Source organism: Nerophis lumbriciformis, linkage group LG18 (genome assembly GCF_033978685.3).
Source record: "Nerophis lumbriciformis linkage group LG18, RoL_Nlum_v2.1, whole genome shotgun sequence".
In the NCBI taxonomy this organism is placed as follows: domain Eukaryota; kingdom Metazoa; phylum Chordata; class Actinopteri; order Syngnathiformes; family Syngnathidae; genus Nerophis; species Nerophis lumbriciformis.
Genome location: NC_084565.2, coordinates 13,785,680 through 13,812,500, shown reverse-complemented (window position 1 = coordinate 13,812,500; position 26,821 = coordinate 13,785,680). Strand labels below are relative to the sequence as shown.

At 41.4% G+C, this 26,821-nt stretch overlaps 3 protein-coding genes across 3 annotated transcripts in view; 2 read left to right on the top strand and 1 right to left on the bottom strand.

Annotated features, from left to right (window-relative positions):
* Nucleotides 1-1,426: 1,426 nt before the first annotated feature.
* Nucleotides 1,427-2,258, top strand: LOC133617616 (transcription factor Sox-14). Its single transcript, XM_061977696.2, has one exon. The coding sequence runs from the start codon at nt 1,427-1,429 to the stop codon at nt 2,093-2,095; it is 669 nt and encodes a 222-aa protein (XP_061833680.1). The 3' UTR covers nt 2,096-2,258.
* Nucleotides 2,259-5,866: 3,608 nt separating this feature from the next.
* On the bottom strand, nt 5,867-18,369 carry selenof (selenoprotein F). Its single transcript, XM_061977695.2, has 5 exons — nt 18,204-18,369; nt 14,178-14,345; nt 10,495-10,558; nt 6,612-6,661; nt 5,867-6,514 (listed from the first exon to the last, which is right to left on the bottom strand). Exons 1-5 carry the CDS (start codon nt 18,249-18,251, stop codon nt 6,383-6,385), a joined length of 462 nt encoding a protein of 153 aa, XP_061833679.1. The 5' UTR covers nt 18,252-18,369; the 3' UTR covers nt 5,867-6,382.
* A 303-nt stretch (nt 18,370-18,672) lies between these two features.
* The window catches only part of hs2st1a (heparan sulfate 2-O-sulfotransferase 1a), a 109,517-nt gene continuing 101,368 nt past the window's right edge, over nt 18,673-26,821 (top strand). The window contains exon 1 of the mRNA XM_061977715.2: nt 18,673-19,147. Within this exon, the coding sequence (XP_061833699.1) occupies nt 19,024-19,147 (124 nt within the window). The 5' untranslated portion in view covers nt 18,673-19,023. The remainder of the gene's footprint in view (nt 19,148-26,821) is intronic.

Here is a 26,821-nt window from a genome sequence, read left to right as displayed (position 1 = left end):
ATTGTTATAGGCGCAAAGTTGTAAAGCCAGCATCTGTGATGGTATGGGGGTGTATTAGTGCCCAAGACATGGGTAACTTACACATCTGTGAAGGCGCCATTAATGTTGAAAGGTACATACAGGTTTTGGAGCAACATATGTTGCCATCCAAGCAACGTTACCACACCCCTGCTTATTTCAGCAAGACAATGCCAAGCCACGTGTTACATCAACGTGGCTTCATAGTAAAAGAGTGCGGGTACTAGACTGGCCTGCCTGTAGTCCAGACCTGTCTCCCATTGAAAATATGTGGCGCATTATGAAGCCTAAAATAGCACAACGGAGACCCCCGGACTGTTGAACAACTAAAGCTGTACATCAAGCAAGAATGGGAAAGAATTCCACCTGAGAACCTTAAAAAATGTGTCTCCTCAGTTCTCAAACATTTACTGAGTGTTGTTAAAAGGAAAGGCCATGTAACACAGTGGTGAACATGCCCTTTCCCAACTACTTTGGCACGTGTTGCAGCCATGAAATTCTAAGTTAATTATTATTTGCAAAAAAATAATAAAGTTTATGCGTTTGAACATCAAATATCTTGTCTTTGTAGTGCATTCAATTGAATATGGGTTGAAAAGGATTTGCAAATCATTGTTTTCCGTTTATATTTACATCTAACACAATTTCCCAACTCATATGGAAAAGGGGTTTGTGTGTGTATATATATATATATATATATATATATATATATATATATACACACACACACACACAATAAATACATACATACATATACACATACCTGCTCTTCAGGGAAACCTACGAAACAGGCCTGCAGGGATGAAATAGCCTCCACGTTTTTCTTCCCTGACCTAAGGAAAATTCCGCTCTACTCTGGTATTGAGCACTGTTTAACAAATAAACCACAGTTAACTTGGCCATATAAACATATATATATATAATAAATATAAATATACATATATATCTATACCTATATACAGTATACACATACCTGTATATATACACATACCTATATATATATATACACATACCTATATATATATATATATATATATATATATATATATATATATATATATATATATATATATATAATGTGTGTACAAAACGTTTGGACACCCCTGATGAATGCAGTTTGGCTGAAGATGGTGCCTGAAGGTTCACTAAAGTCTCATCAGAGATTTTGGGAGGCTTAAAGGGAGGGAAAAGGACGGAGTGTGAGAAATGTTGTCATTTTCTAGTTGAAGGGATTACAGTGCTCTCTCTTATTCCCTTGGCGTGGCCCAGCGTGACAGTGGTGTGGAGATGAACACTTGACATGCTTGGCATCTTGCAAGCAGACCCATTCAGGCAACCAGGCGCTCTTTCTTTGAACAGCAAGTCATTAGCGCATGAACTTTTTCCTGACGTCAGTTATTTTAGTGCAATGAATGCTTTATCGAATTTCCAAATGGCAAAACCTTTAGAGCACATCAAGAGACCCATGAACGCCTTCATGGTTTGGTCCAGGGGGCAAAGACGCCAGATGGCACAGGACAACCCGAAGATGCACAACTCTGAAATCAGCAAGAGGCTTGGCGCAGAGTGGAAGAGGCTCACGGACGCCGAGAAGCGTCCTTACATCGACGAGGCGAAGAGGCTGCGTGCTCAGCACATGAGGGAACACCCGGACTACAAGTACAGACCCAGGCGCAAACCTAAAACTCTTTTCCAGAGGGAGCGCATCGTATTCCCGCTGCCTCCCGTGGAGCACTTGAAGGGTTTCTCCGTGGACTCCTTACTCCTTCACAGGGATAAAACAGCGCCGTTCCTGCAGGCGTCTTCGTCGGCGCTGCTGGACATCAGCACCGGGGCTGTCCAGCGGATGGCGGAGTTCCAGCACCCTCGGCGCACCTTCGGATACCACACCGGAGGGGTGGCGGGATGCCTCGGACAGCTCACCCACGCGTCACCCGGCAGCCCCTGCGTGGTGCCGTGTAACTGTGCGGCCTGGTCTCACGCCGGTCTGCCGACCCAAGTGGCTTATATACTCCTCCCGGGAGGGATGAGCCAAGCCGCCATGGACGGGTACTCATCACCCGGGTCCTGTGCGTAAAAGGACGCACCGGAGGGTCACCTGACTCCGTGACGACGCGCACGAATTAAGGTGGAAATGCGATTTAAATAAACATGTTTTAAACTATACACACATCCACAATTAATGAATTAAAGTGTTAAAAAACTAAGTGCTTTAATGCCAACAAATAACACGAAGCAAGTTGTTTTTTCCCCTAAAATGATTTGATCTCTTTACTTTGAATGAGATGTAATTTCTAAACTCTGTTTAATGCAAACATTTATCACATTGCAGCAACTTGGTGATGTTCTTTAAAGGTGTTCTTTTAAATCCTATCAGACATATTTATGTTTTTAATCCTTATGTGGCTTTAAAATGTGCAATTTGTACAATTAAATGATTCTCTGGAACACTGAAAGCTTACTCGTCATCTCTGGCCATGTGTTTTTAAATCATATTCTACAATTTTTTGGTCGTACGTTAAGCAATTTCAAGCAAAAAACGGATACATAACCTAATAGTATCAATATTAGAGTATTATCAGCCACTAGTCCGGACCAATCAGCGTGCACTGTTGAGTATCGTGACTACTGATTGGCTCAACTTCAGGTAGAGTTGTTATATTGGATGAAGTGTGCCAAGGTGACTAAGGCTGTTATTTCCCGTCTAGAGGGCTGTCAATGTTGAACATCCCATTAAGAAGGTTGTATCAATAAATCAAAGTTAATTTATCCATCCATCCATTTTCTACCGCTTATTCCCTTTGGGTCGCTGAAGCCTATCTCAGCTACAATCGGGCGGAAGGCGGGGTACACCCTGGACAAGTCGCCACCTCATCGCATGGTAGAGATGCGCGGATAGGCAATTATTTCATCCGCAACCGCATCACAAAAGTCGTCAACCATCCGCAACCACCCGAACTAACATTTAATCAAAACCGCACCCGCCCGCACCCGCCCGGTGTTATATATCTAATATAGACGATGCAAGGCATTAGTGAGGTTATAAAGCTTTTGCCTGTTAAAGAAAGGAGACTGATCCAATGAAGCAGAGACATTCAATGCGTGCCACGCTGTCACGGCCCAGACGCACACCAGTGCGCAATCATCTGGGAGCCGCGCTGAGCGCACCTCCAAGCGCCTGGAGGTGCGATGTCCCTCGCACCCGCGGCGGCTCCACCCGGGCTTGCGCCCAAGGCTTCAGCGCGCACCGCGGCGGCCATCCTACTCGTCGCGGCCTAGCCCTCGTGGCTCTCGCTGCCGGCGACGGCCGGGTATGGGCCCGACGCTCCAGCGCCATCCATTTTCAGGGCTAGTTGATTCGGCAGGTGGGTTGTTACACACTCCTTAGCGGGTTCCGACTTCCATGGCCACCGTCCTGCTGTCTATATCAACCAACACCTTTTCTGGGGTCTGATGAGCGTCGGCATCGGGCGCCTTAACCCGGCGTTCGGTTCATCCCGCAGCGCCAGTTCTGCTTACCAAAAGTGGCCCACTCGGCTCACCAGGGTGAGCCGCACCCCTTTCGTGAGCGCACTGCGCACGGAGTGACCCGTTACGCGCCCTCGGCAACGGGGGTGGCGGGCAGGTAAGCTGCGCGGGCGGAGTGACCCCTGTTACGAGCCCCCGGCCACGGGGGTGGCGGGCAGGTAAACTGCTTACCTGCTGCGCGTGACGCCGGCCGCGGCGAAGGCGGACGAGGCGGGGTGTCGGTGGGCGCGATGGTGACCCTGGACGTGCGTCGGGCCCTTCTCGCGGATCACCTCAGCTACGGCTCCCGGTGGGGCCCTCTCGGGGGAAGGGGCCTCGGTCCCGGACCCCGGCGAGGCGTCCCTTCTCCGCTCCGTAAAAGTGTCCATCTCTTTTTTTCTTCTTCTTCTGTTGTGGCATATGCTGCAGGTGCCTGCTCGTTTTTCGTATGTGGGTAACAACATTTAACTATGTATATATATTTCCGAATTGGTTTAACTGCCACCCGCCTGAATCTATTTAAAATCTAATATATCCCGACCCGCGGATAAAATCTAATTTTTTTTTATTTCAACCGCGCGACCCGCGGATAATCCGCGGACTCCGCGGTTGTGTCCGCAAACCGCGCATCTCTATCGCATGGCAACACAGATAGACAGACAACATTCACACTCACATTCACACACTAGGGCCAATTTAGTGTTGCCAATCAACCTATCCCCAGGTGCATGTCTTTGGAGGTGGGAGGAAGCCGGAGTACCCGGAGGGAACCCACGCAGTCACGGGGAGAACATGCAAACTCCACACAGAAAGATCCCGAGCCCGGGATTGAACCCAAGACTACTCAGGACCTTCGTATTGTGAGGCAGACGCACTAACCTCTCTTCCACCATAGTTAATTTATATAGCCCTAAATCACAAGTGTCTCAAAGTGCTGCACAAGCCACAACGACATCCTCGGCTCAGATAAGCAGGTACTTAATGTCCTAGCTGTGAAAATGTTTGATTTATAATGAAAGATTCCTACTAAACAAGGGATGACTGTATTTCGATTTGTAGAATCCACAAGCAAAAACAGCAATGCTTCAAAGTGAGAAGCCTAACTATACAAAAGTCATATTATCAGATTTTATGGAATAAACCGGTGATGCATCTTTACACCACGAGGTGTCACTATTTACTGATAAAACCAGACAAGTCTGGTTTGTTGCTAAGCCAGAGGTGCTCACACTTTTTCTGCAGGCGAGCTACTTTTCAATTGATCAAGTCGTGGGGATCTACCTCATTCATATATATAATTTATATTTACTTATTTATGAAATATATGTTTTTGTTAACAAGTTAAAGGTGTTTAATGATAATGCAAGCATGTTTAACACATATAGTTAATTTTATTAATACATTAAATGTGTTTAATGATAATACAAGTATGTTTAATACATATAGTTAATATTGTTAACAAGTTAAAGGTGTTTAAAGATAATGCAAGCATGTTTAACACATATAGTTAATATTGTTAACAAGTTAAAGGTGGTTAAAAATAATACAAGCATGTTTAACACAAATAGTTAATATTGTTAACAAGTTAAAGGTGGTTAAAGATAAAACAAGCATGTTTAACACATATAGTTAATATTGTTAACAAGTTAAAGGTGGTTAAAGATAATACATGCATGTTTAACACATATAGATTCCTTTCTTTCATGAAGACAAGAATATAAGTTGGTGTATTACCTGATTGTGATGACTTGCATTGATTGGAATCAGACAGTGGTGATGATAACGTCCGCATTTTCGAATGGAGGAGAAAAAAAGTCCTCCTTTCTGTCCAATACCACATGAAAGTGGTTGGTTTTTGGCATCTTATTTGTCCAGCTTCCGTACTCCTTTGTATACACTTTACAAGAAATACATTGTCGGCAAACTCCGTAGCTTGCTAGCTTGTGCACGCCAGCTTTCTGAGACTCTTATTTTGGTAGCGCAGGCAGGATGAAGCAGACCTTTTATTGTGCAACTGTGCAGTCGGTCTTTGGAGTTTTGACGACAGGTACAGCGCCAGAGTCTGTTGAAATAAAGTGTTTCTCGCCTTCCAGTCGGTAATTTTAATGAGCTGGCAGCAGCCAGCGTCATCTCAGAAGACCCTCGGGTGCCGTGAATGTCAATCAAGTGACGAAAGTGACGTCATAGTGAAGATTTATGATCGCTCATTTTTAGGACTATGTTTTTAATGCCTGGCTGGTGATCGACTGACACACCCTCCGAGATCGACCGGTAGATCGCGATCGACGTAATGAGCACCCCTGTGCTAAGCTGTGACCATTCCACTTGAATAACAGAGACGTTGTTGAAAGAAAATCATTTTGTTTACTGTTGCATATTGAAATCTTGTAGACAACAAGTCCAGTTTCTGTCCAAAGCAAACGAAGCAGAGGAACACACACACATCAGAGCTCACTTCCCAACAATTGGTTTAAGGTGAGGTCTTCACTCAAGTGTTCCACGGCCAATACTTCTGCTTTAGGACAGCAACTTGGAACCATTCCCTCTTTTGTCATTCATATTCTATTGCAAGCACTATTAGAAAAAAAAGTTGACAAGAAATCCAAAAGGAAAGAAAATCCGGCTGTTATTTGCTGTATTCCTTGAAGATGTAAGTGATTTTTCCAGGTATAAAATCTGAGACTTCAGCAGCTATCTAACGATGCTAAGAGGAGTACCAATGGCAAAATACCGACAAGGCACATTTCACCACAACTGTTTTTTTCTCGACCCCGTCTATAATCAATGTTTAAAATGTAGATGATGTGGAGAAAACTAATTATGTCAAACGGTCTCTTTAACTATAGAAAATAAAGGTTTATATCCGGTCTAACTTCTCACTCAAGAACTCCTCCACACTGTCTGTGTTCCACTTGAGGATGCTGAGTTCCTCGGCGATGTTCCCGTTGTCGTCCATAAGCTTGAGTACAGGGTCGGAGCCGCGCACATACTGAGAGGGAGCGGGAAGAAGAGGACAGGGGCGTTAGCAATACAGCCTTGCCCTCAAGAAAAACAGGAAGGATCTCAGGATGCCACAAAACACACACCTTGACCTGAAGACCCTTGAACATCTTCGGCTTGTCGCTCCTGACAAAAGCTGCAGTAATTGAAAGAAGGACAACAGAAGAGCAGTGAGGCATGTTTAGGTCAGGCGCGGGTCCATTAGTTCTATCTTGGTAGTGTAATTAGTGACAGCTGCAAACCCTCCAGAGGACGCTGCATCTTGAGGAGACACATGCAGGACAGCTACAGCTGTAGTAAACAAATGGCGGACATATGGCACAGACGGCCACCGAAGCGTCTTTAACGGAACAGAAGAGCTGCAGTTAATGACCAACGTAACGCGACACTGAATAAAAGCTGCGCTGTGGTGGTCCTCTCTTAAAACTAACCTTCCAGAAGACCACCCGTGCAGAAAGGGATTCTGGACAATCTACAGGTCCTGGACTAGACCCATTTAATTTGTAATACAAATGAAATATAAAGACTCAAAACAAATCCAATAGTCAAACCCACATTTCACTTGCTGACCCGCGACTACATTTATGTGCGTATGCCCAAACTAACACACCTTTGGCAAATTACTATGTGGAGTCAAACTACTGAACTGATTAAATAACTTAATTAAGCAATGTACTAATGAGTCAGTTTAAGAAAGAGCACAAGCATGTGGTCATAGAACCATCATTCCTTGTTTATGTAACTCGTCATGACTTCTATAATCTGTATTTATTTTGCTCCTTAGACAATGTTTGTCAGACATAACTCATGAGTTTATGTTCTTGATTACCTGAATAAGATATGGCTTATCACACATTTAGTCCCTGTTAAGAAATGATAACACAAGAACAAGTCAAACCCAGGAAGTGAACAGACATTAAGTAATTAGAAAAGGAGAAGGAGTAAACTAGGATTAAAGGCCTACTGAAATGCGATTTTCTTATTTAAAACGGGGATAGCAGGTCCATTCTATGTGTCATACTTGATCATTTCGCAATATTGCCATATTTTTGCTGAAAGGTTTTAGTAGAGAACATCGACGATAAAGTTCGCAACTTTTGGTCGCTGATAAAAAAGCCTTGCCTGTACCGGAAGTAGCAGACAAGTAGCGTGACGTCACAGGTTGTGGAGCTCCTCACATCTGTACATTGTTTACAATCATGGCCACCAGCAGCGAGAGCGATTTTACCAAGTTAGCCTTCGCCTTGCAGCACCTTCAGTTAGAGGACTTTACCAGCAAAGGGGGCTTTGTTCCGCAGCAGGTTTTTGATTGTGATGAGACCGGAAAATATGCCAAAGCGGACCTTAATTAGAGCAAAGGAGAAGGCACTACCGGGACACAAGCCGATGAAGGATCGCCTCACACTGCTAGTTTGTGCTAACGCTAGCAGTGAGTAACTACGTGAAGCCACTGCTCTTTTATCACTCTGAAACTCCAAGAGTGTTCAACAATGCCAAAAATATTTGCAAACACAAAGTAAAATAATATATATATATATATATATATATATATATATAAACGCGTGTGTATATATATGTGTGTACATTAAAGTGTTTTCAAAATGTGCAGTTTTTTTTTTAACTAAAATAGTCACTTTGTTGAAGCTAGAACAGTGGTTCTTAACCTTGTTGGAAGTACCAAACCCCACCAGTTTCATATGCGCATTCACCGAACACTTCTTTAGTGAAAAATAAAATGTTTTTTTTTCTTCAAATTCAAGAAAAAGTCATGTTTTTTTTACTGGTGCACAAAATGAACCGTGCATGAACATCACCTTGTTCAAAGAACAAAACCAACACAGTGCATGAACTCACAACAAATTACACACATTACCATGAATTGATTAACGTGGACTTAAACAAGTTGAAAAACTTATTCGGGTGTTACCATTTAGTGGTCAATTGTACGGAATATGTACTGTACTGTGTAAAAAGTACTGTTTCATATAATGTATTCTCTTCCTTTGCAATCCGCTAGTAAAAGTTTCAATCGATCAATCAAACAACCTGCAAATCAAATGGAAAATTAGAGGGAACATTGTTTGGGGGTATCCATAATACGCTGATAGGGAGAAGTTTTTATTTACACGATAAGTCGGATGTGTCTTTACCTCCGTGGCGAAGGCTGCGCCGAACCCGAGGCCGACTCGCCGAACCCCTGAGGACGACTCACCGAACCCCTAGGGTTCGATTGAACCCAGGTTAAGAACCACTGAGCTAGAACCAATTATTCATGTTTACATTGCATCTTATGGGAAACTCTGCTTCACTACACAAACTTTTCTGTTTATGAACCATGTTAAAGAACCGATTAAATTCTTAAATTGAACTTCCACTGTATTTTGTTACACCTTATTAAGCATTTCTTACGTATTCCTTATTTTTGCACCTTTAAGAGGCTAATAATTTCACCACACCTAGTGTGTGCGTGACAATCATTGGTACTTTAACTTTAACTTTAATGTAAAGTGTTCAATGTGATGTTCCAATTTTGTAGACATTGTTTTGAGCGTTTTCCATGGTTGTGTTGACGTTTCCTTTCTGCCTTGATAGCTGATTGGTTTATAATCAGAGGAAGATTACATTTTGAAAACAATTTTTCACAATTAATATATTTCTATGCGGGTCCTTATTTTTGAAAGGTCATAAATAACATCAATAATTTTTGATATTGACTAGGGGTGTAACGGTACGTGTATTTGTATTGAACCGTTTCGGTACGGGGGTTTTGGTTCAGTTCGGAGGTGTACCGAACGAGTTTCCACACGAACATATTAAGTAGCCGCCTAAGCTACAGTCTTAACAAACTGCTCCGCTTCTTCTGCCTCTGTCTCTGTCAGTACTCCTACACAGCACCCAGCATTGTCCCACCCACACAACCATATGATTGGTTACACACAGAGCGGTAACAGCCAATCAGCAGTGCGTATTCAGAGCGCATGTCGTCAGTGCTTCTGCGGTGGGGTTAGCAGATAGGTAAGCATCAGGCAGAGGACTCGCCCCAAATTATAATAGTCAACTACTAGTAACATCACTATGAGCCCGTTGACGTTCTAGAAACAAACGGCAGCTCAGCTCGCTCGCAATCCTGGCTTGAGGTGAAGGATAATTAGCCTTTAGCGTAACGTTAGCTCATTTTGCGGTGTGTGTGTGTGTGTTACAGACAGCAAAGCCCTGTCTGTCTGTTATTTCACTTTACCTTTTTCTGTGTTGATTGAGCTGTGTTGAAGCAGCAAAAAAGGACATTATGTTAAATGAAGAGTTTCTGTCTCTGATAGTTAATATAATAATGTAAGTGCATCATTAAGCCTACATGAACTCCATGGTCTTCAGGGATGAATAGTCTCTCCTATTGCTATTGTACTATTTTTTCAGCTATAGTTACATTAATCATTAGTAATGGAGCAGCCTAGTTTTGAATGGCAGGGGCAGGGTCCCTGCTATCACATGTTGATACAAATATAACATTTACATAATAAAAATCAACTACAGGCTTCCCAAATGCTGTAATAAATTAAGCATGATGAGTTGACTTGAAACTGTTTAATGTTGCACTTTTTATATGTAGAAGAAAAGTTTTGTCATTTTATTTAATCTGAGCAACTTGAGGCAGTTTAATGTTGATTAACGTGGGCAGAATTATTATAATGTTCCCAATGTTAAAAGGATAAAGCCATTGTTTACAAATTTGGTAAATAAATAACTAAAAAATTTATATTTTGTTGTTTTCTTACTGTACCAAAAATGAACCGAACCGTGACCTCTAAACCGAGGTACGTACCGAACCGAACCGAAATTTTTGTGTACCGTTACACCCCTAATATTGACCGATAAAAATTGCTTATATTGTAATACATTTTTCCGCCATATCGCCCAGCCATAATAGTGAGTAAGGCAATAACGTTTGTATGGTTCGTCAAGACAACTTACCTTGGACTTGAGGGAACCTCCCCAATTTTCATCCACACACCTCAAGGATGGCTCCGGCGTAGAGCTGTGTGGAAGAACAACAAGACATGGTTGTTAAAGCAGGAGATAACCAAGTGCACAAACACCCACACATGGAGATAAGCGCTGGTCCTGCTGGGGGCATGAAGGTAGCCCTGGAGTCATTAGGAGAACATGTATCAGGGTCAACAGATGGTAGTGTTGGAATCAAACCTCCAGAGTCAATGTTAAGTAAGTTTGAAGAAACTGGAGACTCCAGTTGCTCTTTTGAAAAGGGGAGTGCTAATGTGTTTCGCACAACAGTTGTGACGTATAGAACAGAGCTCAAGATGTTTTCTTGTGCTCCCGGGGATTTCAAAAAGAGACAAATGTTATCCACCACAAATCATTCAGGTATTTTAAGAACATCCACATATCCAAAGACGACTCATTACACACCCGGTGCCTCTGTGGTTTTAACAGTCAAACGCATTAAGAGTATATTAACTTTCTAATTAAAACCAGCCAAGTATTGCCTTCATGCAGCTATAAAAAAGGTTTCCTTCCAGCTACAAGCAGAGACAAAAACACGTCAGCCTGGTGATGTTAAATCACAGCCACTCCTGCACTGAAAACACTAATTACCGAAAATTTGGGACTATAAGCCGCTAGTTTTTCCCCACGCTTTGTACCCTGCGGCTTATAAACTGGTACGGCTAATTTATGGATTTTTCTTCCCTGACAGCCATAAAGCAAATAGTTTTCATTGAGAACATGCAAAGACACTTAAATGGTGTATCCTTGTTTGTACTATGGCGCCATCTTTTGGACGAGTCCGGTACAAAACCTACAAGTGCCATTTTGTACCGCTTGTTGTTCTCGGGTCGCGGGGGTGGCTGGAGCCTATCCCAGCTGCATTCGGGCAGAAGGCAGAGTACACACTGGACAAGTGGCATGCCTACAAGTGTTTCCTGCTATTTGAAGCTTTAAACCAGTAGTAGACGTGCTGTTGTGTTTTATAATCGTCCATATAGTTTCTACTTGAAAGGATTCTTCATTTATCATGCCAAGCAACGTTTGTAAGTTTTACAATATAACCAAAACAATTCTTACTTACTAAAGCGTCCCATGTGTGATGTCTGTAGGAGTGTTTATCATGCATACTTGTACGTGCTATCAGAATGTAATGAAGCTTGCATTGTTAGCATTAGCTAATATGCTAACACGTTTAGGAGTGTCTGTGTTAGTACCTTACAATGGCATTATTTTTGTATTGTTTAGGTTTTACATCCATCCATCCATCCATTTTCTACCGCTTATTCCCTTCGGGGTCGCTGGAGCCTATCTCAGCTACAATCGGGCGGATGGCGGGGTACACCCTGGACAAGTCGCCACCTCATTGCAGGGCCAACACAGATAGACAGACAACATTCACACTCACATTCACACACTAAGGCCAATATAGTGTTGCCAATCAACCTATCCCTAGGTCAGGGGTCGGCAACCTTTACCAGTCAAAGAGCCATTTTGACCAGTTTCACAAATTATAGAAAACAATGGCAGCCGCAAATTTTTTTTGAAATTTTAAATGAAATAACACTGCATCCAAAGTTTTTTTTTTTGCTTTGTGCTATGTATAAACCAGGGGTCTCAGACACGCTGCCCACACCTTTATGTGGAATTTGAAAGCTGGTGCGGCACGCAGGTTTTAAATGACTGGCTCAGCGTCATGCGTTCTGTGATGGTACAGCATATAGCACCAACTACAGCCAGCGTGCCTGATCAGACACACGTTGTACGGGGCTTCCGCTTGCTCACGTAGGTGACAGCAAGGCATACTTGGTCAACAACCACACAGGTCACACTGACGGTGGCGGTATAAAAAAAAACCTTTAACACTCTTACTAATAATGCGCCACACTGTGAACCCACACCAAACAAGAATGACAAACAAATTTCGGCAGAACATCTGCACCGTAACACAACAGGACAAATACCCAGAATTCCATGCAGCCCTAACTCTTCCGGGATACATTATACACCCCCCCCCCCCCCCCGCTACCAAACCCCGCCCACCTCAACCGACGCACAGAGAGGGGGGGGGGGGGGGGTTGATGTGTGAGGGAGCAGGGTTGGGGTGGGGGCGGGGTTTGGTGGTAGCAGGGGTGTATAATGTAGCCCGGAAGAGTCAGGGCTGCATGAGATTCTGGGTGTTTGTTCTGTTGTGTTTATATTGTGTTAAGGTGCAGATGTTCTCCCGAAATGTGTTTGTCATTCTTGTTTGGTTTTGGTTCAAAGTGTGGCGCATTATTAGTAAGAGTGTTAAAGTTGTTTTATATGACCACCGTCAGTGTAACCTGTGTGGCTGTTGACCAAGTATGCATTGCTGTCGCGTACGTGTGCAAGCAGAAGATGTATATTGTATAACAAGTGTTGGGCTGGCATGCTGTTAATACAGATTGTAGAGGGCGCCAAATGTTGTACCTTCATGGAACGCCCTTAATATAGCCGTATGGGTGAAAATCGGTGAATATTAATCCCGGGAGTTTTCTGCGAGAGGCACTGAAATCCGGAAGTCTCACGGTAAAATTGGGGGGTTCAGCAAGTAAGCTGCTGAGCCGCATCAGAGTGATCAAAGAGCCGCATGCGGCTCCGGAGGCGCGGGTTGCCGACTCCTGCCCTAGGTGCATGTCTTTGGAGGTGGGAGGAAGCCGGAGTACCCGGAGGGAACCCACGCAGTCACGGTGAGAACATGCAAACTCCACACAGAAAGATCCCGAGTCCGGGATTGAACTCAGGACTACTCAGGACCTTCGTATTGTGAGGCAGACGCACTAACCCCTCTTCCACCGTGCTGCCCTAGGTTTTACATAATCCTCAGTAAATTCGCCAAAACGTCACCGTGGAGTTATTGAGTCTTTTTAGCTGATTGGAGAGCTATCTTGCGCTGCTAGTGGGTCCATGACCATGACTTCTGTTTTATTTGACCAGCCATTTACTGCCGTGTTACAGACACCGTTTGGGGACATTTATGGTATGTAAATAAACATAACACTGTATCTTAATAGAATTAAATACATTGCCGTCCAACAGGAATCACAGAAACCACTTGTGTCTGTTTTTAATTCATTGACCATCACCACACACATGCACGCAATAAGGACATAACAAAGCTTTGATGAAAAGTGCATATTGTTGCACCCTAGGGAGCTGAGGTGCTGCTTGATGAATCTCGCCGATCGACCGGATTGTGAGGAGAGTCATTTGCTAGAGGCTTTAATGGCACAGCATTGATGGCCCTGCTAGAATTGTTACAGCAGGATAATTGCTGCTGTCAGGGAGGGGGGGGGGAGAAGTGATGGGTGACACTGTCTCTACAAGTAGGGAGCATGTGGGTGCCTCGGTGACAACTTCACTAAACGCAAGAGGTTTCTTCATGCACTCTGGCGATGTGTGCCAAAAACATTGCTAAAACGCTAACTGTGCCACGACTGACGAGGAGTGTGTTTCCGGTCGGAAGGCCAACACTCGGACGTTTTAACAGCAGGTCAAGTGTATCCCTCCAAAGCCCAGCCACAGATAAAAACTTCAAACAACATGGAGGTCAGCTCGGTTTTACAGCTCAGTGCATTGACATTTACTTCCTGTTTGTTCAGGCAGCTACAGTATTTTGGTTTTTTTTTTACCTTGCGCGCGCCTAACTGGGCTTCCTGCTGGCAGCAGTGCCTGCAGTCAGGCTGGAGCTTAGTGAGGTTGAACTCCCCGAGCAGGTCGCAGGAACTGCACAGCAGGTTGCTGGAAAAGCCAAGGTCTCTGCATGCCTCCGACGACAGCTCGGAGCCATACGCCGACAGCTGAAAGGAGATAAAACAGAATATTTAGGCCTTGTTCACACTGCAGGTCAATTCCCATTTTTTCATGTACATTTTTTCAAACCAGACCCGGGCCTCCTTCTTATGTGGATATAAATAAGATATGTGTCCGATGCAACTGCAGTCTGAACGATCGGGTCGCGTTCATCCATCATCAAATCAAATCAAATCAACTTTATTTATAAAGCACATTTAAAAATTTACCACAGGGGTAGCCAAAGTGCTGTACAATGGGCAGGTTAAAAGATAACACAAGAGAAACGAGCAGGCACAACACAACACAAACAGAGCACGATAAAAAATAAATAAATAAATACAACAAAAAACAGGTTCACAGCAGGTGCATTGTGGGACGCCATAGTAAGATGGAGATCACTCAGTGTTAAAAGCCATGGAATAAAGTATGTTTTTAGAACCTTTATTTAACCAGATGAGAAACCCATTGAGATCAAGATCTCTTTCACAAGGGTGACCTGGCCAAGAGGTCAACAGCACATGTCACAGAGCAGTTTCAAAAAAATAATACGTTAAGACATACATTTTAAAATACATAAGAGAACTGTAAAACAAAAAAAGATTTACACCTTTTAAAAACACAGGCACTGTGCAAACGTCTCTCGCTGTCTGTCCCTCAGGACAGAACGGAAGGCTCCAAATGGAAGTAGTTCTGTAAGTTTCGGAAATATTCCCACAATGGGACATTTAGGTTTGTCGCCGTATTTTTTTCCTCCTCATTTGTGGCGCCCCGCTTTCGTCTCCGCCCAGACAAAGGTGGGCCCTGTTAACACTGCACACCAGATCTGATTTTTTTGCACTCAAGTGACACAGATTAGAATTTTTTTGCCAATCTAAACACTCCAAAGTGCCTCAAATCTGATCTTTTCGCATCACATCCAGGCCACATCAGGAGGTAGTCCAAATTAGATTGGAATCTGATCTTTTCAAATGTGACTTCAGTCTAGGGCTGGGCGATATGGCAGAAAAATGTATCACGATTAATCTTTTCATATCTTCCGATCCCGAATAAGATCCCAAATAGTTTTTTAATTAAAACTGATTGTCCCGTGCAGGATTATAGCGAGTATCGCATCCCTACTGTTTACTACTGCAGTATCTTGTAACAACATTTCCACCAGGTTTGATGGAGGTCATATATGCTAACATTGTGTTCATATATATAATTGTGTTTAGTAGAGGTGTAACCGTAAAGATAACCCATGCCACGGTCCAAACCAAATTTTAGGGCCACGATTTTGCTGCTTTTTTGGTACATTTTGTGGGGATAAAGAGAACAACTTTTTTGCCTCTCAAAGTTATTTTGTTTTTTTGCTTGTCATCAACATTCTGCAGTAAACAAAGTATCATTGGTGTAGTGAATACTACAATACTTTTATTTCAAGTTAACATTTACTAAACAACACTTTCAAATGGTAAATAATTATTTGTATTCTTTAATGACTTGTATACATCAGTACTTCTCACCAGTGTTTTATTTATTATTATTTATATTCTTTAATGATTTGTATACATCAGTACTTCTCATGAGTTTTATTTATTATTTGTATTCTTTAATGACGTGTATACATCAGTGCTTCTCAGCAGTGTTTTATTTATTACTATTAATTTTCTTTAATGATGTGTATCCATCAGTGCTTCTCACCAGTGTTTTACTATATATTTTTTATATTCTATAACGACTTCTATACATCAGTGCGTCTCACCAGTGTTTTATTTATTATTTGTATTCTTTAATGACTTGTATACATCAGTACTTCTCACCAGTGTTTATTTATTATTATTTATATTATTTAATGACTTCTATACATCAGTGCTTCTCACCAGTGTTTTGGCAAACAACGTACGAATTAGTGCAGCGAATTAGTGCAGAAAGTGTATACAATTAAATGTATAGTTTTCTGATATACAAACCCCGTTTCCATATGAGTTGGGAAATTGTGTTAGATGTAAATATAAATGGAATATAATGATTTGCCAATCCTTTTCAACCCATATTCAATTGAATGCACTACAAAGACAAGACATTTGATGTTCAAACTAATAAACTTTATTTTTTTTTGCAAATAATAATTAACTTAGAATTCCATGGCTGCAACACGTGCCAAAGTAGTTGGGAAAAGGCATGTTCACCACTGTGTTACATGGTCTTTCCTTTTAACAACACTCAGTAAACGTTTGGGAACTGAGGAGACACATTTTTTAAGCTTCTCAGGTGGAATTCTTTCCCATTCTTGCTTGATGTACAGCTTAAGTTGTTCAACAGTCCGGGGGTCTCCGTTGTGGTATTTTAGGCTTCATAATGCGCCACACATTTTCAACGGGAGACAGGTCTGGACTACAGGCAGGCCAGTCTAGTACCTGCACTCTTTTACTATGAAGCCACGTTGATGTAACACGTGGCTTGGCATTGTCTTGCTGAAATAAGCAGGGGCGTCCATGGTAACGTTGCTTGGATGGCAACATATGTTGCTCCAAAACCTGTATGTACCTTTCAGCATTAATGGCGCCTTCACAGATGTGTAAGTTACCCATGTCTTGGGCACTAATACACCCCCATACCACCACAGATGCTGGCTTTTCAACTTTGCGCCTATAACAATCCGGATGGTTCTTTTCCTCTTTGGTCCGGAGGACACAACGTCCACAGTTTCCAAAAACAATTTAAAATGTGGACTCGTCAGACCACAGAACACTTTTCCACTTTGTATCAGTCCATCTTAGATGAGCTCAGGCCCAGCAAAGCCGGCGGCGTTTCTGGGTGTTGTTGATAAACGGTTTTCGCCTTGCATAGGAGAGTTTTAACTTGCACTTACAGATGTAGCGACCAACTGTAGTTACTGACAGTGGGTTTCTGAAGTGTTCCTGAGCCCATGTGGTGATATCCTTTACACACTGATGTCGCTTGTTGATGCAGTACAGCCTGAGGGATCGAAGGTCACGGGCTTAGCTGCTTACATGAAGTGATTTCTCCAGATTCTCTGAACCATTTGATGATATTACGGACTGTACATGGTGAAATCCCTAAATTCCTTGCAATAGCTGGTTGAGAAAGGTTTTCCTTAAACTGTTCAACAATTTACTCACGCATTTGTTGACGAAGTGGTGACCCTCGCCCCATCCTTGTTTGTGAATGACTGAGCATTTTTTGGGAAGCTGTTTTTATACCCAATCATGGCACCCACCTGTTCCCAATTTGCCTGTTCACCTGTGGGATGTTCCAAATAAGTGTTTGATGAGCATTCCTCAACTTTATCAGTATTTATTGCCACCTTGCCCAACTTCTTTGTCACGTGTTGCTGGCATCAAATTCTAAAGTTAATGATTATTTGCCAAAAAAAAAAGAAGTTTATCAGTTTGAACATCAAATACATTGTCTTTGTAGCATATTCAACAGAATATGGGTTGAAAATGATTTGCAAATCATTGTATTCCGTTTATATTTACATCTAACACAATTTCCCAACTCATATGGAAACGGGGTTTGTAGTTTGTTACAGTAAACTAAAAAGTTATGTTGTCGCCATGATGAGCACCCGTAAATACATTTGCACAAGTCAACGTTGTATGTATTTGCTTCTGAATTCAGTCACATTTATGCTATCTTGATATAATTTAAACACAGCAAGTTCTTACCCTACCGGAAAATGCTTTATTACCGAGAGGAGCTCACAGATTTTATGCTAAGCAGCCACGTCACATTAGAGCTCCGGGAAAAACGGGATTTTCATAAATCTTAAACACACCACCCACCCTTACTAGTGATAATAACAATCTTAAAGCAACGACAAGTATTAATCTTGAATGTTATAGCATTCAACTTACCGTTTTTATAAAGGATAGCAGCCACAGGAGATACAATTCTCCCGACATTTTGGAGCTTGCTTGCAAAAACTACCGTGAAGGACCTCTGGGCTAAATTTATCAGTGCCTGATTGAAAGACACTTTCGCTGAATAAATTAGTTACAGTGAAAAGTGGGATTACTAAACTATAGACAAAACGATAGAAGTATGCCTACAACAATCAAAAAAATATTTTTGGTATTTTATTATTTTTGTTTATGAAAATATTTCGTTACTCTGGCATTGGAAGGGGGAGCTTTTGACTTCTTCTTCGCCTTTGACAAAAAACAAACAAAAAAACAGCGCCTCCACGCGTCAAAATTGGCGCCATGTCGTTCCATTCGTCCAATCCGGTGTGAACAGACAGCAATGGCTGACGAATGGAGAGAGACTGTTATGTGTTGGACTCTTCTTACATCCAATGGCCTGACCCCAGCTCGTGACAGAAGCGTCCGCGCAACGCCGCCGGAGAAGACTGGACGGGACACTGCGCGGGGGGTTAGCGCCCGACGACACTGACTGGGACATTCTGGACAAAATCGACACGGGAACTGCTTGATGGAATCGCAATTAAAAATGGACAATTTGCATCGGAGGTAGCCGGTGGATTTGGACAGTAGGAATTATTCACACACTGACACAGAGAGAGAGAGAGAGAGATACGAGAGAGAGAGAGGGGGACGCCATGCGCACACACGCAGCCGCTTTGTGATCACCGGTCGTCGGCTGTTTTCGGTGTCTTCGCCCTCCTGCGGGCATGGACTGACCGACTCTCCAACCTCTTTTTTTGTGGATGATTTGATGGGGCTGCTCAGAGTCATGATGCCGCCGAAGTTGCAGCTGCTGGCACTGCTGGCGTTCGCCGTGGCCATGTTCTTCTTGGAGAACCAGATCCAAAAGCTGGAGGAGTCCCGGGGAAAACTCGGTAAGTCGAAAATGAGCCCCGGAGGATGCCGCAGCATCCTTCGAAACACCCGGTTGTGTGTCCCCCTCCTTGTGCTTTTGCACAAGGCATGGTGTGTGCACAATAATGCACCACACGGATAAGAAGACAACATTATGAGCTTCTCTAGTGCGCCTTCATAAACATGTTCAAATCATATCTCAGTGTCAATCAAAACTGAGCATGGCTTTCCTGATAATGACTCTTGTATTGGAGCGCATTAGATTGTGCAGGTGTACCTAGTACTGAAATCTAAGTGAAAGTGTTTTTAATTCATGTTTCTGTTGCTGTGCAGATCCCAGTGTTCATGTACCCCACTCAATTTTGGGGGCAATCCACATAAGGTGATTGATTATCGCAGCTGCTGTCAAAACCAAGTTGCATTTGGATCTGATCCAGATTGTGCATTTGGCAGCTAATCAAATTGGCCAGGATGAATCGTCCTTTTAGATTTCCAGATGCGTACATGCGTTTAAAGGCCTACTGAAATGTGATTTTCTTATTTAAACGGGGATAGCAGGTCCATTCTATGTGTCATTTCGCGATATTGCCATATTTTTGCTGAAAGGATTTAGTAGAGAACATCGACGATAAAGTTTGCAACTTTTGGTCGCTGATAAAAAAGCCTTGCCTGTGCCGGAAGTAGCAGACGATATGCGCGAGACGTCACAGGTTGTGGAGCTCCTCACATCTGCACATTGTTTACAATCATGGCCACCAGCAGCGAGAGCGATTCGGACCGAGAAAGCGACGATTTCCCCATTCATTTGAGCGAGGATGAAAGATTCGTGGATGAGGAAAGTGAGAGTGAAGGACTAGAGGGCAGTGGGAGCGATTCAGATAGGGAAGATGCTGTGAGAGGCGGGTGGGACCTGATATTCATCTGAGAATGGCGAAAACAGTAAATAAACACAAGACATATATATACTCTATTAGCCACAACACAACCAGGCTTATATTTAATATGCCACAAATTAATCCCGCATAACAAACACCTCTCCCCTCCCGTCCATATAACCCGCCAATACAATTCAAACACCTGCACAACACACTCAATCCCACAGCCCAAAGTACCGTTCACCTCCCCAAAGTTCATACAGCACATATATTTCCCCAAAGTCCCCAAAGTTACGTACGTGACATGCACATAGCGGCACGCACGTACGGGCAAGCGATCAAATGTTTGGAAGCTGCGTACTCACGGTACCGCGTCTGCGTATCCAACTCAAAGTCCTCCTGGTAAGAGTCTCTGTTGTCCCAGTTCTCCACAGGCCAATGGTAAAGCTTGACTGTCATCTTTCGGGAATGTAAACAATGAAACACCGGCTGTGTTATCCGGCACAACAGTCAGGGGGTGCATTCTACGGCGGGGGTGCGTTATCCGGCACAACACCTGCCGCAATACACCGCTTCCAACCTACAGCTTTCTTCTTTGCTGTCTCCATTGTTCATTGAACAAATTGCAAAATATTCACCAACACAGATGTCCAGAATACTGTGGAATTTTGCGATGAAAACAGACGACTTAAAAGCTGGCCACCATGCCGTCCCAAAATGTCCTCTACAATCCGTGACGTCACGCGCAGGCGTCATCATACCGAGACATTTTCAGCAGGATATTTCGCACAAAATTTAAAATTGCACTTTAGTAAGCTAACCCGGTCGTATTGGCATGTGTTGCAATGTTAAGATTTCATCATTGATATACAGTATAAACTATCAGACTGCGTGGTCGGTAGTAGTGGGTTTCAGTAGGCCTTTAATGTAGGATATTTATTCATTGTCTTAGCTGTTTACTCTATATTTTCACTGCAGTCAAGCGGGTACATATTGCTGTTGATGCCTGAAGTCAAGTTTTTATTTATACTAGCACTCTCACTCATGACACTGTTTGCATCCATTCAAAATTATCTCATGTTTTGCTGAAAAATAGCTTTTTAATCTAACCAGACTAATCCCTCCAGATCATTCCTATATTTACAAATGTAATTAGAAATTAAAAATGGGATTAACGTGTGCACTGTTGAACATAGCAGGAACTAGGAATGGGTACTGAATTCAGATATCGACCCAATTCCATTGGATCTACCCGGTATCGATTCACGTACAACCAAACGATGCCATATTCCGATACCTTTGTTGCACATGACATCACTTCCGGTTACAGTCTAAATACTTGGTGAGGAAATATGCACTCAAGCAGCACTCAGAGTGGACCCAGTCGGACTGCCTTTTGGTAATGTTGGAATATTCAATGTCAACGAAGCAAGTATGCCTGATAGAAAAACGCTCAAACATACAGTAAGATTCCATTGTCCAAAATGAGCTAGCTCGATGCTAATTTACAAAATTTATTTTCCATATATTTTACCTCCAGGTACAATTAGAGTTGGATGTTACAGTCAAACAACTGGTGTGTAGTAAGTACAATATTTCCAGTCTAAACCATTTTTAGATTCAGTTTAATGGCAAAGACTACTTCCTGACACGGCAGCACATCGTAGCCTATCTCCCATCTAGCGTCTTGGAATTGCAACTACAGTACATGCCAAGTCTAATATATAATACTCGCAAATGAGACTCAGAAGTGTAAAAAAATCAAATACAACAATTGGATGCAACAGTCATCATTAAATAAAAAATAGTGCGGTACAGATTCCCAGGTGGTATCGGCTCAAACGTAAACGATACCGGTCCCTAGCAGGTGCACACTGTGACTCTTAAAATGGGCAGAAAACAAATGTTTTTGTCGCCTTTAAAAGTCCTTCCTACCTCCCATTAGGGGCCCAGTCCCAATGAGATCTGGGACACTGCAGGATTATCTCTCTGATGCTTCCACGGTAGGGATTTTAAGGAACAGCAGAAGATACCCAAAAGGTTCAGCTACCACCTCAGGGGGTCCTCGCGCCAGCTTTTCCATTATTTGATAAGACATTTTGCATTTGCATACAGCTGATAATTGGAGTACAGGTATGTTATCATTGATATAAACATGGCAGTCAAGTCTCCGGTATTTTGTAGCCACTCAGTCCGACATCTTGTTGTTGCTCTTCTGCTGTTGAGAAACAGATGCCATGTTGACTATACCTCACATTTGTCTTACAGTTTTCAAGGGACAATACTACAAAAATGAAAATTGGATAGAGTTTACAGTAGTCAGTGTACAGCTTGTATAGATGTAGAGCGAAACCTCGATTTACAAATCCCTCATTGTACAAACTTTTCAATTTACAAACCACTGATGGAATGAAATTGTCTCTCATCAACACATTATGTGTCTCGCAGCTCAGCCATTTTGTGTCCGGTAGCACATCCATTGGGGGCGGGCTGATCGATCTCCTGTGCTCATTCAGTCAACAGAGTGCTTTTTAAGTGTTTTTTTTAGCGTTTTTACCAGATTTTCCTAGTTTTGCTAGCTCTATACGATTCCAAATAAAGCAATGAACAAGTGAAGTTCGGTTTGAGACATTCAGGAAGTATCCACAGTGTTGTCCCATCTCCTCCTCTGTTCCTATGCACACAAAGAAGATTAACTGACAAGGGAGAGCAGATTGTATTTTTTATTCATAATCATTGTAGTGACTTGGCTAATAAAGGTAAGGATTTTGTGATTTCAAACTGTGAGTGCACCACAGGGCTAGTGACTGTGTGTGTGTCGGCAGGGCCGCCGAATATGAGGACAGTTCTGCTAGCTGTTGTTGTTTTGTCTCCGTTACACAATAGAAAGGTAATCCATAATGCCTTTGTAATGTTTGTTTGATACACAATACTGTAGGTCTGGATGATTATATGATCGTTGTTGTTGATCGTATTTAATTTGAGTTAAATCACGGTGATCAACTGTGTCTGTTAGAAGTTGCCGCAGTAGTAAGCAGTAGGGAAGCAACAATGCTCGGTATAATCCTGAATGGAACAATCTACCTTTATTGACTGTGATCATGGGACGGCGCAGTGGAAGAATGGCCGTGCGCGACCCGAGGGTCCCTGGTTCAATCCCCACCTAGTACCAACCTCGTCATGTCCGTTGTGTCCTGAGCAAGACACTTCACCCTTGCTCCTGATGGGTGCTGGTTAGCGCCTTGCATGGCAGCTCCCTCCATCAGTGTGTGAATGTGTGTGTGAATGGGTAAATGTGGAAGTAGTGTCAAAGCGCTTTGAGTACCTTGAAGGTAGAAAAGCGCTATACAAGTACAACCCATTTATCATTTATCATGTATTTGTCTGTGAATGTGTACGTGTGTGTCTTTGTGTACGTTTGTGTGAAAGTGTCATACCTGCCAACAACTACGGTTTTTGTGTAATACGTAGGTTTTTGATAATCCATTCCGGTTTACGGCTGCAGTGGTACAAACTACGGTTTTCCATTAAAAATAATTAATAAAAAAATTTAAGCAATGTAGTTAATGACTACAAATAATAATAAATAAAACACTGGTGAGAAGCAATGATGTATACAAGTCATTAAAGAATACATATAATAAATAAAACTGGTGAGAAGTACTGATAATAAATAATAATAAATAAAACACTGGCGAGAAGTACTGATGTATACAAGTCATTAAATAATACTAATAATAAATAATAATAAATAAAACAATGGTGAGAAGCACTGATGTATACAAGTCATTAAATAATACAAATAATAAATAATAATAAATAAAACACTGGTGAGAAGCACTGATGTATACAAGTCATTAAATAATACATACTAATAAATAAAACACTGGTGAGAAGTACTGATGTATACAGGCCATTAAAGAATACAAATAATACATAATAATAATAATAATAAATAAAACACTGGTGAGAAGTAATGATGTATACAAGTCATTAATGAGTACAAATAATAAATAATAATAAATAAAACACTGGTGAGAAACACTGATGTATACAAGTCATTAAAGAATACAAATAATAAAGGAAAATAAATAAAACACTGATGAGAAGCACTGATGTATACAAGTCATTAAATAATACAAATAATAATAAATAAAACACTGGTGAGAAGTAATGATGTATACAGGCCATTAAAGAATACAAATAATACATAATAATAATAATAAATAAAACACTGGTGAGAAATAATGATGTATACAAGTCATTAAAGAGTACAAATAATAAATAATAATAAATAAAACACTGGTGAGAAACACTGATGTATACAAGTCATTAAATAATACAAATAATAAAGGAAAATAAATAAAACACTGATGAGAAGCACTGATGTATACAAGTCATTAAATAATACAAATAATAATAAATAAAACACTGGTGAGAAGTAATGATGTATACAAGTCATTAAAGAGTACAAATAATAAATAATATTACATAAAACACTGGTGAGAAGCACTGGTGTATACAAGTAATTAAATAACACATACTAATAAATAAACCACTGGTGAGAAGTACTGATGTATACAGGCCATTAAAGAATACAAATAATACATAATAATAATAATAAATAAAACACTGGTGAGAAATAATGATGTATACAAGTCATTAAAGAGTACAAATAATAAATAATAATAATAAAACACTGGTGAGAAGCACTGATGTATACAAGTCATTAAATAATACAAATAATAATTTACCATTTGAAAGTGTTGTTTAGTAAATGTTAACTTGAAATAAAAGTCTTGTAGTATTCATTACACCAATTATACTTTGTTTACTGCCAAATGTTTGTGATGACAAGCAAAAAACAAAGTAACTTTGAGAGGAAAAAAAGTTGTCTTTACTTTAAATTTACCGAAAAGAAGCAAAACTGTTGTCCTAAAACCAGCTAAGGACCGTAGTGTGGGTTACCTGTACTGTTACACCTCTAGTAAACACAATTATATATATGAACACAATGTTAGCATATATGACCGCCATCAAACATGGTGGAAATGTTTGTTACAAGATACTGCAGTAGTACACAGCAGGGATGTAATAGTACTCACTATCATTTAATAAAACAAAAAGTTTGTGTTGATATGAAAAAAAAAAATCGTGTACATTTTTTTTGCAATATGGCCCAGCCCTACAGTACTATATAGCACATTATATTGTGTTTGATAGTGTACACACTTGTAGTAAAATATGGTATTTTGTCTCGACTGGAACCTATTGTCCATGTTAACATTGTTTCTTATTGTTTTCTATTTAAAACCCAGTTCAAGAACCTAATATGTTCATAAATCAAGCTTCAGCTGTATTGACCTACTGTCTGCTGATTTGTTGTCTAAAAATCTGGCCTTTAGTCAAGCTGTGTGGTAGCGCCACAAATAGATTTGACTACACCTGTTTTGCCTCACTCGTGAACTGTCAAAGTGTTTACAAAGAAGAAGAACTTTGATGAACATTCTTAACTTACTGATAATCTTATTCATCTCACTGTATGAAATACAACTTACTCCACTATCTGTCATTGATTATATTTATGTCATTATTTATGGAGTGTATTGTGAATACATTGAGAAAAGGAAGTGAACAAAAGTCTGAGCAATTGCTATGTAAGGGAAAAGGGGTAGGATTCAATAAGCTCTGCTTCTTCCTACTCCTTTTCGAACATGTTGAAAAGAGAAACTGGAAGTTGTGTCGTATTATGTTGTAATTGTATGCATGGTCCAAATAAACTCTCACCATAACCATATTATGTTGCCCCTGGTCTGCCAGAGCATAAGAAGACGGCGTATGTTTAGCGAGTAGGCAGAGCCTTATAAGGTCAGTGGTGTGGATAGTCTGCCCTGCATGGCACACACTTTGCAACTTGCAGTGAACGGAGGTGCCCTGTCTCAACACAGCATTTCAGAAGCTCTGGCTGACCGGTAGGCCACTTCAAGCACTCACCACTAGCTTGCAGCACATTTGTGTTACTCATACAAATACGTTATAGCAGGGCAGATTGAGCCCAGTTTATAATTTCCTGTTATACAGTATGCCAGGCAGTCTTGCACTAAATGAGGACTATGTTATTGTTTACTTTATTACTCTAGTATACTCTGGACTGAAGCTGTGTGCCTTCATTATTTTTGTAGCTGTTGTTTTGAGGCATGTTTAAAAAAATAAAGTATAATGCCCTTTCTTAGACTTAGACTTAGACTTTGTGAAAGTCAAAGTATAGTATTTCCCATAGTTGAAGTGGGTATCAGGATTATCTCAGGGAGAGCATATCCCAAATTCCAAGCTGCTGTTTTGAGGCATGTTAAAAAAAATAATGCACTTTGTGACTTCAATAATAAATATGGCGGTGCCATGTTGGCACTTTTTTTCCATAATTTGAGTTGAAGTTGTTCTCTTATTTTGGAAAACCTTGTTACATTGTTTAATGCATAAAAAATTAGGCATAATGATGTGTTAATTCCACGACCGTATATATCGGTATCGGTTGGTATCGGAATCGGTAATTAAGAGTCGGACAATATCGGAATATCGGATATCGGCAAAAAAGCCATTATCGGACATATCTAATTATTATACCGAATAATACATTGGAAGAATTGGTTTGAATGGAGAATTGATTCTGAGTTGAATCGTCACCCCAGAAATTAGATTGTTAGGTGCCCAAAGATTCACACCCCTAATTAACTGCCCGTATTAGTCAGAGGAGGCACCAAACAAGCAAAAAAATATTGAAATGATAAGCTATGATGGAAAGTTGTTTTTATTGTGTCC